This window comes from Perca fluviatilis, chromosome 24 (genome assembly GCF_010015445.1).
Source record: "Perca fluviatilis chromosome 24, GENO_Pfluv_1.0, whole genome shotgun sequence".
Lineage (NCBI taxonomy): Eukaryota > Metazoa > Chordata > Actinopteri > Perciformes > Percidae > Perca > Perca fluviatilis.
The window spans coordinates 19,642,768-19,655,314 of record NC_053135.1 but is presented as its reverse complement, the minus strand read 5'-3'; the positions used below and the strand labels follow the sequence as shown (position 1 = coordinate 19,655,314).

Genomic DNA, 12,547 nt, shown 5'->3' with positions numbered 1-12,547 from the left:
CAGTTGGTGACGCGTTGTTGACAACTGACGTTTGATGGAGGCGACTTTGGTTCACTGAACATATTTTAATGACAATAAACTGTTTATTGTGGACAAATGCCTCTGCCAAGAAACATACACAGACATAATATGTTTCAAATTATTCATAAATAGGCCTATGTATAAAAAAAAAAAACACATTATCCGTGTCTTTTCCCGTTCGTTGTCCTCCAGATAACACAAACAAACACCTGTCCATGTGCTGTTTGGATGCTCGCATAAGAAAACAGCAGCAAATCTTCTGTTAGTGTGGCCTCCATGTTTTCACCACCTGATCGATGCTCTCGGCTACGGCCAACCGTTGGTGGCAGTCATGCAAAAAGTTGTTATGCCAAACGCCAATATAACAGAAGAAGAACACGCATCCCGACCATGTGAACGCTGCCAGTCGGAAAAACAACGTAACCAGGGGGGCGGTGCCTGTTATTCCGAGGTGGCATGAACGCAGCATATTTCATAGTGGGATTCGTAATATCGCCTAGCCTGACGTGGTCATACTCAGATTCTAGTCAGAATGCGAACTTCCCGACCTCGAATTTTGTGGGCGGGGCTAAGTTCGGCTGGCATCCAGGCTAAATATCGCCTCCTGTTCAGCAGCATCATCATAATGACGTCATCGTCATATGTTGTTGATGTTTTCAATGTTTTTTTGCCATTTAAAGGACTTTGTTTACGTTTATTTCGATGCTTTTGACTTTTTTTATTTAAAATCTTTTTATTTTGAAGGTTTTTTTGTTTGGACGTTGTTTTTCTCAAAATGTCAAACGTCAAAGAACATAAAAAAACATCAAAGCCTTATAAAAATGACGAAAATAAGTGTTACAAAAAAAGAAAAATTCAAATGTGTTTTACGCTTTGTGACCTTTATTGACGGTTTTGACATTTATTATTTATTTTATTAAACGTTTTTTTTCTCAAGTAAACCGATTCTTTTAAGGGCTTTCTTGTCCTTAATTTTATTTTGAAAGTCTTGACAGGCGGAAGTCCGATAGATCCAGACTAACTTGATCTCTTGCACTTGAAAGATGTCCGCGGAGAAGGAGGGAGATACTTTGTGCTTCTTTATCAACGGGAAAAAGGTACGTTTATCAAAGTCATTCACTTGTATTTCTATTTGTGAGATTTAGTTAAGTCATAACCCTTTGATGTTAGGTTTTTAGTCAATTAAACGAAACGAAAACTAGTCACAAAGAAGTCTGCAGTCAGTAATGTTCAACCTCAAACTTTGAGTTGTGTTTTCTCTGGTTGGTGGGCGTGTCCCTCGTTTATTATTGATTTTATTGGCTGTGTCCCAGGTCCTAACCCCCGTTTACGGTTAGTCGGGGCTGAACGTGGCCCTGGTGTTGCAGCAAAAACTGTGACCCATTAGATTTTGTGACCAATGGGTTTAAACCTTACCTATAAAAAAAAACAAAAAAAACAATATAAAAATATGTCTGCAGCCGCAAAACTCATTTGAGCCTTGATCCATTTTTGAACACACACACACACACACACACACACACACACACACACACACACACACACACACACACACACACACACACACACACATGCACTCGCACACACACACACACACGCACTCACTCACATGCATACACACACACACACACACACACACGCATGCACTCACTCACACACACAGACAGATGCACACACACACACACACACACACACACACACACACACACACACACACACACACACACACACACACACACAGAAGGATTCCTCCGGTCTATTTCGTCTGCTAGCTGTTACACTTAGAATAATAATCTGAGCCTGTCAGCAGCAACAACAACAACATTTAATGTAAAAGTTCATACAGTGGCAATAATGCTCCCAGAGTTCCTGTCATTCTCCATAGAATAACTAGCGTTAGTCTTTAGTTTTCTTTCTTTTCTTCTTCTTTCTTCTTTTTCTGTGCCAAAGTTCTCAGGTAAAGTGATCTGTAGCACACCTCTGATAAACTGATTATTTGACCTTTGTGAAAGTCGAGTCCTGAAATGTTTGTCCGTGTGTTTGTCCAGGTGACGGTGAGCCATGCGGAGCCTGAAACCACGCTGCTGTCCTTCCTCAGAGAGGAGTGTATCCTTCACATCAGCTCACAGATGTGGTCTCATGCTTGTGTAGATGTGAGCAGGTTTCCCCGGTAACGTCCTTGACTCTGACTTCAGTGAGGTTAACTGGAACCAAGTATGGCTGCGGCGGCGGAGGCTGCGGAGCATGCACCGTCATGGTGTCGCGCTACCAACCCGCCACCAAAACCATCACGTATCCTTTCTGATGAGTGACCGCAGCTCAGTCTCACTTCTCCTATGTCTTACACGTGTTCTAGGGTCTCTCGCCGCTGCGTCCGGAGCTTAGCGCCGCCCGAGATGATTGGGATTGGTTTAAAGAAATGCAAACAACCCAGACAGTTTATGTCTCCTATCCCAGAATGCACCTGTGGTGTGGCCAGACCTTAGCCTACTCCACAGCGCTACACCTTTGACACTTTCATGGTTTCCTGTGCGATGTTTCCATGGTTTCTGCAGGATGTTAAGCGTCCGTTTCCCTTCACCGTCCTGTCAGACATTACTCGGCCAACGCCTGCCTGCTGCCGCTCTGCCAGCTGCACGGAGCCGCCGTCACCACGGTGGAGGGCGTCGGCAGCACCAGGACCAGGATCCACCCAGTACAGGTGGGTGGTGGGGGGGGGGGCTGGTTCCAACATCTGTACATCTGAGGTTTTTGTCACTTTGTCAAACATCAAAAACCTCGAAAAAGCGACAAGGCACTTTCACTAAATCTAGAAGTGACTCTGACGTTGAGTTAGTTAGTCTCTCCAACTCTCTCTCCCCTTTTCTGAACGCAGGTCTGCATCCCTCCGAGCTGTTCTTGCTTTTTCAATGTTTTTTCAACGTTTTGTGCTGATTTTTTTTTTCAATTCTTTTGCCTACCGTTTTGACGTATTTTTGAAATTTTTGCTGCTTTTGACGTTTCCTTTTCAATGTTTTTGTCACTTTTTCCACAGCTTTTTTGTTGCCTTTTTCAAAGATTTGAACCCTGAGCCGCTGTGACGAGGAATAAACCTCTTCATATTGGCGCGCGCTCTACCCACTGAGCTCTCCGGGCGCCTTAAGTTTTTGATGTTTTTGCTACTTTTTTGTGTGTAAAATAATAATAATAATACATTTAATTTGTAATGCACTTTATATTTACGCAAATCTCAAAGTGCTACATGATAGTGCTAAAAATTATAAAAACACATGGAGAGCATGAAGTAAAAAAAAAAAAAAAGAAAAAGCCTAACCAAACGCAGCTAGCCAAAGAAGAAATGTATGTTTGTTAAAGGCGTTTCTGCTGTGTCTGTAGGAGCGCATAGCCAAGGCTCACGGCTCCCAGTGTGGCTTCTGCTCTCCGGGGATGGTGATGTCCATCTACACGCTGCTGAGGAATCGGCCGCAGCCCGCCATGGATGACATCACACACGCTCTGCAGGGTCGGTTCACGTCTTCTTATTCAAATGAGTCCAACATTTAACCTATAGGTACCATCTGGGTGGGCAAATTCTAGTTGTGATTTTTTTTAAATACTATACATTCCTATATTATATGTTGATATGATGGCAGCTAATAGTGGTTATCTCCTCCTGAAGTAATGGACTACAGGAAATCAAAACAATGATTGGCGTTAAATGGAATTTGTGTTCGATCGTTATTATGGCGGTAATTTTGACAGCCCTAGAAAAAACAAAGCTGTGATAGATGTTTTTCAATGTGAGTGTAACACAATATTTGCCTCTCCTCGTGCAATGTAATATTATTATTTAAACAGGGACAGTTAAACATTAACCTTGTGTAAGAACATGCATTGCATCAGGTTGTATAGTCCCAGGGCAGGGAGGTCAAACAATAAATATTGTATTATATTGTGAAGTACTAAACATCAGAACATACAATAATACAAACACATTCACACCTTTACAATAATACAAATATGTGCAAAGTTGTATCAATAAAATGTTGTCGTTCCCACATCCTAAAACCAGACACGCACGCACACACAAACACACTCTCTCTCTCTCTCTCTCTCTCTCTCTCTCTCTCTCTCTCTCTCTCTCTCTCTCTCTCTCTCTCTCTCTCTCTCTCTCTCTCTCTCTCTCTCTCTCTCTCTCTCTCTCACATACACATACACACACACACACCCACTCTCTCTAAATGTGTGTTGTTTCCAGGTAACCTGTGTCGCTGTACTGGGTACCGACCAATCATTGACGGCTGCAGGACCTTCTGTCAGGTACAGAGCTGAGGAAACATCAACCAATCCGATTGGTTCATGACTTTATCTCCGTCTGTTCGTACGATGCTTGAGTTTCACATCTGATAACAAAGACAGGGAAAACAATAAGAGATACAGCAGAAAGGCTTCAACACGTGCAATCTATCCTAACAGGAAGCTGACTGTTGCCAAGCCAACGGAGCTGGAGACTGCTGCCTCGACGGAGAGGAAACTCTGGAGGAAACCCAGCGTGTGAGCCTACTTTGCTAGTTCTCAGGATCTTTCCTACTGTTAGGAGACTCTGGTGGCTCCATGGTGGCTCCAACGTCTCCTTCCAGGCAGCGCTGCGACCGATGACTTCAAGGCAACTAACCCTAACCTTAACCATAACCATAACTCTAACCCTAACCCTAACTCTAACTCTAACTCTAACTCTAACTCTAACCATAACCGTTGCCTAATCCTAGTGTTTTCCAGGCAGCACTGCCTGGAAGGAGATGTTGGAGGCTTAATACACCGATTAAACCATCTGGTGAAGCACCTGAGCCGCGTTTTTGAGATTCAAAACTAAACAAATGACACTCCGAGCTAATGCTTGTACTTATAGTTTTGAAAGTTTTTGTAGCTTTTTTTTTTTTTACACTTGTCTCTTCTGGCTTAAAACGTGTGTGTGTGTGTGTGTGTGTGTGTGTGTGTGTGTGTGTGTGTGTGTGTGTGTGTGTGTGTGTGTGTGTGTGTGTGTGTGTGTGTGTGTGTGTGTGTGTGTGTGTGTGTGTGTGTGTGTGTGTGTGTGTGTGTGTGTGTGTGTGTGTGTGTGTGTGTGGGTGTGTACAAAGTTTTAGACCCAAATATGGAGATAATAACGCTCCAAAATGATGTCAAATTGCATTTTTTTTTTAGAATTGAAAAACATCACATTTCCTAGAGTGAGGAACCCTAACCCCCCCTCTTTTGTTCCTTTTTTTTAATCCGGGTGTCAAACTCAACTTCACTGAGAGCCACGCTGGAAAATGAGGATCACATAAAGAGCCAGACGTGTTTAGTTTATTGCTTTCATTTAATGGAAGAAGTGCGATATCTTTGTGCGTATTATAGCGTCTCATATAGTCTTGTATCTGATGTTGTGTGCTCCAGGAAAAGCCCGAGTTGTTTGATAAGAGAGAGTTTCTGCCGCTGGACCCGACACAGGAACTTATCTTCCCCCCCGAACTGATTGTAAGTCATCACATTTTTATAACCCTAAAATAAATTACAACATTACACTTTATGGCACAAATCTTAGCATTTATTTTTTAAGTTGCTACTAATATTGGCACAGTTTTTATCTGATGTTGTTTCAAAGACAAAAACCTCCAAACTATCTAAAAAATCGTCAAGAAAAGCAACAAAAACCTCGGAATAAAAAAAAATTCATTTAATTGATTCTGCATTTATTTTTTACATTTATAAATTTATTGTACGTCTTCGTCCTACATGTATGCAGTATTGTGATTATACTAATGTCTCGTGAATATCTGAAGCAGTACTTCTAATAGTAATGGCAGTGTTAAACTGTGACTGTCCACAGCTGTGGGCAGAAAGGGCGCCCCCCCAGACACTGACCTTCCGTGGGGAGAGGATGATGTGGGTGTCCCCCGCCTCTCTGGAGGAGCTGGTCCAGCTCAAGACCAGGAACCCTGAAGCTCCGCTGGTGATGGGAAACACCAACATAGGTCAGCGCTAACGTTCATTACAGGGCTGTACAGAACACACACACACACACACACACACACACACACACACACACACACACACACACACACACACACAGAGAGAGACGCACACACAGACGCAGAGAGAGAGACACACACACACACACACTCTCTCACACATACAGACACACAGAGAGAGAGAGTCTTACGTTGACACTAGCGATTTTACTGTATATTGATATACTGTTGTTGCTTTCCTGTTTTTGTTTTATTTCATGTTGCTTTATTGGCATGACAAAAAAAATACATCTGTGTTGCCAAAGCATAATAACAAACATACATATAAAATGACAAGGAGTAAATACATCTGATGTAGTAATAATAATAATAAGTAAACATATTATAATTATAATATAAATGCAGATACTGAACAACTTCTGTGCAGTTCCCTCAGAGGGTACATTGAAACTATATATATAAAAAAAAAATACAAATAACTAAAATAATAAATTAGAAAAGAAATGATAATCTATACAATTCTCTATTTATTGTTCCTTGTATTGTGGCAGGAGAAGACATATTTTGCTGCTAGCCATGCACTCTCTCTCTCTCTCTCTCACTCACTCACTCACTCACACACACACACACACACACACAGACGCAGAGAGAGAGAGACACACACACTCTCTCACCCACACACACACTCTCTCTCTCTCTCTCTCTCACTCACTCACTCACTCACTCACCCACACCCACACACACACCCTTTGAACCTTTGGTACTTGTTGTTACACAGACTCCCGGGCAGTTCAGTGCTTATGTTTTGTTGAAACGTTGTAGTTTGTGCAGCGATAGAGCCAGTGATGTTTCTCGTTGACAGTAACGTTAACGTACTGTAGGGCAGCGCTAAAGTTCATTCACCCAGCTTCTGCTCTTCCTGCCAACTTCCAACTCCAATTTCTCTTCTACGTGAAGGCAGTGGAAAGAAGGAGAGGAGATGAATCAGGAGTCAAAAAAGGCGATGGAAACGTTGAAAAAGGAGATTAAAAACCAATTCCGTGTGCAGCCCTAGAGGTGTTGTTAATGATGTGGGAATGTTTTTGGAAGATGCCTATTTGAGTTGTATTGGTTATGGCAATATTCAGGTTCATAAACCTGACATATTTAATTCCAAACTAGAAAAAGATGTCTTTTTTCAGACGATGACAAAACTAAAGAAAAGTTATTTTATATAAGTCCTTTTTAAAATCTCTCCTTTTAGAGCAGTGTTTCTCAACGGGGGCGGTACCTCCCCCCAGGGGGCGTTCAGAAGATGATGGGGGGCGTTGGAAGCAATATTTTGGAAAGGGGGGCGTTGAGGTGCCCTTGGGGGACGTTTGTTTGAAAGCTAGTTTAAACCAAAGATTCACAATAACAATACATGTTTACACTTAAACTATTAAAAAATCCGTGGTCTGCAACATTAAAAGCTGCCAGTTTACAGCACTGCGACTGGACCAGACGGGTATCCTAACTTCTCTGTGCTTCTGTCAGCTTTGTTTGGCGCAGCTCCGTGCTGCCTTCACGGAAACGGGACGTAAGAGCATCATCTTAAATGAGCTCTGTAGCTACTACGTGAAGCTGACACCCAAGGTCACATCACAAACAAAAAAGGACATTCAAATTATAGTCATCTTCTAAAGGTGCTGAGGTTCACACCATGCAGCAGGCCTTTTGATAATACCTAATTATAGTTTGAATGGTCCATATCTAGTCGTTCTGATTGGCTGCTGTTATTTAATTTGAATGTAAAATGGTTGCATTCTTTTTAAAAACCTGTAAATATATATACATTCTATTCACATGGCTTTTTGATACATTGGAAACTAATACATGTGTTGTTTGTCATTCAATGATTTGATTTTTTTGATTATTTTTGATAACAATAGTAACAACAATAATAGGCCTATATTAGGGCGTAATCATTAATATTCGGGGCAATTAGCCCACATAATATTTGATGGGGGGCATTAGGGACCTGGATAATGGATAGGGGGGCTCTGGCACAAAAAAAGTTGAGAACCACTGTTTTAGAGACTGGATCTGGTGTGGTATTGATTGTCCCAGTTTATCTAAACTCTGGTCTCTGTGCTTTGCGTTGAAGGTCCAGATATAAAGTTCAAAGGCGTCCTGCATCCGCTGATCATATCTCCAACCAGAGTTCTGGATCTGTTTGAAGTCACTCAGACGCCACACGGTGGGTAACGTCCCCTCTGTACTTTGATGGTGTGTTGGAAACCGTTCCCTATCACAGGAATAATTCCCTGTATAGTTCTCCATCTTGTGGTCGTGTTCTACTTCTCCGCGGCTAACTTCATTCACTATGTGGTCCACTATAAAATACCCACAATGCACTGCTAATTTTGCGGCAGCTGAATAGGAAAATGGAGCAGGCTTTGGTTTCTAAACAGTGGAAATGTCACATATATAATACTAGTGCTCGCTTTGAAACAAACTAAAATAAAAGTAACAAACTCTCTGAAAGTATTTTTCGGTTTGTTTACATGATGCAAATAACCGGAGCATCTACTGACTACCATGTTTAGAAATGATCAGTGAGTGTCTGAAATCTGGTTTGGTCTTTCTCTATATAGTTAACTATTTAATAAACACTATAAAGGGAATAGTGAGGGAGGGAACGCTTTCCAACACAGCTAATAATTCTTCCTACATGTACAAACCATCGGAGATGGCAGTAAGTCACACATGGGCAAGTCTCAAGTCTTAACCTTCAAGTCTCAAGCAAGTCCAAGTCATTTTTTGTGACAATCAAGCAAGTCAAGTCAAGTCATAGCTTTGGTCAAGCAAGTCACAAGTCAAGTCATACCAAAGTTTCCATTTTTAAACAAGCTAAAGACAGTGATTATGAACTGCTGGAGTTTTATTTGCATTTTTTACTCAATATTCAAAAGATATTGCGTCCACATACATCTGAAGAGTTTAAATTAACACAGATAAAAAAGCACCGCCTAAAACTGATATTAGGCCAACAATAAATCCATATTGTTCAATATGCCTCAAACATGACATCAAATCATGAAATTCCTTCAAACAATTCAAGTATAATGGTTCCTAAGTCAAATAATATTCTTCAAACATGCCTCACTTTTATGAGACAGAAACACACATCCTTTAACCTTTCCTTCTCTTAAAGAACAAAACATATTCTTTAAGAGGAGCTGAATCCCACCACCTTCGTTTATCACATGGAATTGAAAGTATATGTTGATATTTGTCAGTGTATTTGAGTGAATGTGTGTGTGTTTGAGAGAGTGAGTGAAACGTTATTAATATTGGTGAGTGAATGTGCATGTGAGAGTGCAGAGTGTGTTGTATGTGTGCCTAGCTTTATTCACATACTTACGAGAGAGAGAGAGAGAGAGAGAGAGAGAGAGAGAGAGAGAGAGAGAGAGAGAGAGAGATTTGTGTTGTGTGTGTATGTGTGCCTAGTTTTATTCGCTCTACCGCCACCTTGAACAAAGAGGGGAGGGTGTGCTTATTCATGGCCAAAAACTGAAGGGACTTCTGTCCATCACAAACGTCCAAATAGTGGTTCAGCTGAATATGGGGACTGGAACCCGAATCTCTCCTGATTTGAAGTGTCTGATAGTGATGCACCGAAATGAAAATTCTTGGCCAAAACCAAAAAAAGAGGAAACCGAAACACCGAAAGAAATTAAGCCAATTATTAGTACTGTGTACTAACTTTACTAAAATCAAGACATTGCAATTGTATAAATTAATATTAAAGTTTAATTAAAAAAATATCTAGCAGAAATATGGCTACAATCTGATAGTCACATACAGTATATAGTAGCCTAAGAACAGAATAGCTTACCTATTGTTATTATTATTATTATTTGAGGCACTTTCTTGCAGGATTTCACTGAACATATCAGACAACGAGGGTGCATGCCCCTCATCTGGTGCAGAGAGACCAGTCTTTGTTTCTGCGCTCTGATCTCCTCCTGCGCTGGGCGCTGCGTCTTGCCTCGTCTCCGTCTCCCCGCGCGGGTTCTCCGCATCCATCGCGCCTGGATCATTTCTCGTGCGCTCTGCTTTATTTCCGCATCCAAGTAATGGTCTTTATAACGCGGATCAAGTACAGTCGCGATGAAGTGCAGAGGATCCGAACAGATCTCAGTGAAACGTGTGCTGACAGACTCTAAGAGCACTTTTCATTGTTTTCACTCCGTGGTCCGTCTCAACCTCGTTGCTTAGGAGACGCTTTGCAGGTGGATCGGGTACTGACACACGTGCAGGTCGCGGTTTCTGTTTGCGTCATCACAACATTTTCGGCCGTATTGTTTCGGTGATAAACGTATTTCGGCCGAAACAGCCGAAAATTTTCGGTGGCCGAATATTCGGAAATGTTTGTACTGCAGACCTTGCAAACTGCCGTTCGTTTTTTTTTTTTGCCTGGTCAGATGTGTAATCCTTATAGCCAAACTTTATTATTTTCTGTGCAGAGGGACATAGGCGCCGATTTATGTTTTCCTCCGTGGGTGCTCACACGTGCACACCCTTCAAAAAAAAGTGTTTGCATGTCAGAACCTTAGGAAATGGACAGCGGCCGACACGAACACACGCCATAATAAAGCCGTAAAGTAGCCTAGCCTATAGGCTATCGTTCAACTCAGGACAGCGCCACTTCTCACAAATACAGACAGGATTGGAGATGAAAAGTTTAACTGGCACGTAACCGCGATCAGCTTCGTGGGACATAGCCAATCACACTATGACAGTGTTTCATTTTAGATTAATGTAAAAATGAACTGGCAGTCTGGCACACGTGAGTGGTCAGTATTTTCCGTGGGTGCTCGAGCTCCGGAGCACCCACGGTATCGACGCCCATGAGAGGGATCCATGACGTTAAGTTACTAGCCATAGCCAGTGTTGTTTACTGACGGTCTGCCGCCGCGCACCGCGTCATCATATCAACGGTTCCTGCGCATGCAACAGCACTAAAATAGTAAAGTTAACTCCTCCTCAATATCAGAGGAATAAAAATATATTTATTAAACAGAAAATCAAGTCATTTGTCTAAGTCAAGTCTCAAGTCATGAATATCAAGTCAAAGTCAAGCCGAGTCTTTTATGAATGTTAATCAAGCAAGTCTCAAGTCCTAAAATTTGCGACTCGAGTCTAACTCGAGTCAAGTCATGTGACTCGAGTCCCCCATGTCTGCAAACCATTTCTGGTTTTTGTAATGGACAACCAGGGATTTTTTATAAATGTCCCGGAGGTTGGTGAACCTCCCCCAGACACGTAGGAAAAGAACTCTTAGCTTTGTTGGTTCCTCCGCAGGGGTGTGGGTGGGAGCGGGCTGCAGTCTCACCGAGGTTCGCTCTCTTTTGGAGAAGCTGCTTCCTCAGTTTCCGGAGGAGAAGACGGAAGTGTTCCGGGCCCTGAGCCAACAGCTGGGGAACGTGGGAAGCCTGCAGATCCGTAACGTTGCCGTAAGTAGACCTCACGCGCAGGAATTTATGCTACATCTACACCGCTACGTATTGGTTAGAAAAGGAATATCTTGTGTGTGTGTGTGTATGTGTGTGTGATTTATTTGATTGCTTGTTGCATGTTTAGTCTCTTGGGGGCAACATCATGAGTGCGTACCCAAACTCGGACCTGAACCCCGTTTTGGCTGCTGGGAACTGCAAAGTGAGCGTCATTTCAAACGGTAATGTGATTGTTTTTGCTGTTGAGACTGTATAGAAAAAAATGTGGATTCACACCAAGACGTATTTTTGCTTTTCTTCTTCTCTGCTGATTAACATGCCGGTGTGTCTGATTCCGCCAGGAGGAAAACGGGAGGTTCCTCTGAACAGAGACTTCTTTGTGAGCTTTGGAAAAACCATCCTGAAGCCAGAGGAGATTGTTGTGTCTGTCTTCATTCCCTTCTCCAGAAAGGTACTTAATATATTAACTTTGAACCCTGTTCTCTGGATAAAATTTCAGTTGTATTCATTGTGTCAAATCACACCCAGAGTTGTCTCAGGACACTTTACAGATAGAGTAGGTCTAGACCACACTCTATCATTTACAAAGACACAACAATTCCCCTCCAAGAGCAAGAATGTTTACCAGCAGGCAACTCAGACAGAATCTGGCTTTTGGTGGGCGGCCATCTGCCGCTGCCGGTTTGGACACAGAGACACTGATATACAGATATACAGATATACAGATATATAGAGACACTGATATACAGATATATAGATATACAGATATATAGAGACACTGATATACAGATATACAGATATACAGATATATAGAGACACTGATATACAGATATATAGATATACAGATATATAGAGACACTGATATACAGATATACAGATATACAGATATATAGAGACACTGATATACAGATATATAGATATACAGATATATAGAGACACTGATATACAGATATACAGATATACAGATATATAGAGACACTGATATACAGATATATAGATATACAGATATATAGAGACACTGATATACAGATATACAGATATATAGAGACACTGATA

General features: G+C 41.7%; 1 protein-coding gene across 1 annotated transcript in view; it reads left to right on the top strand.

The window, feature by feature from the left end:
• The first annotated feature begins 1,002 nt into the window (after positions 1–1,002).
• aox6 (aldehyde oxidase 6) overlaps positions 1,003–12,547 on the top strand; it is a 32,211-nt gene continuing 20,666 nt past the window's right edge. Inside the window, exons 1-13 of the mRNA XM_039792553.1 lie at positions 1,003–1,118; positions 2,070–2,127; positions 2,217–2,313; positions 2,614–2,722; positions 3,397–3,523; positions 4,259–4,320; positions 4,477–4,554; positions 5,437–5,517; positions 5,870–6,014; positions 8,137–8,229; positions 11,340–11,491; positions 11,619–11,712; positions 11,833–11,992. Of these exons, the coding sequence (XP_039648487.1) occupies positions 1,065–1,118; positions 2,070–2,127; positions 2,217–2,313; positions 2,614–2,722; positions 3,397–3,523; positions 4,259–4,320; positions 4,477–4,554; positions 5,437–5,517; positions 5,870–6,014; positions 8,137–8,229; positions 11,340–11,491; positions 11,619–11,712; positions 11,833–11,992 (1,310 nt within the window). The 5' untranslated portion in view covers positions 1,003–1,064. The remainder of the gene's footprint in view (positions 1,119–2,069; positions 2,128–2,216; positions 2,314–2,613; positions 2,723–3,396; positions 3,524–4,258; positions 4,321–4,476; positions 4,555–5,436; positions 5,518–5,869; positions 6,015–8,136; positions 8,230–11,339; positions 11,492–11,618; positions 11,713–11,832; positions 11,993–12,547) is intronic.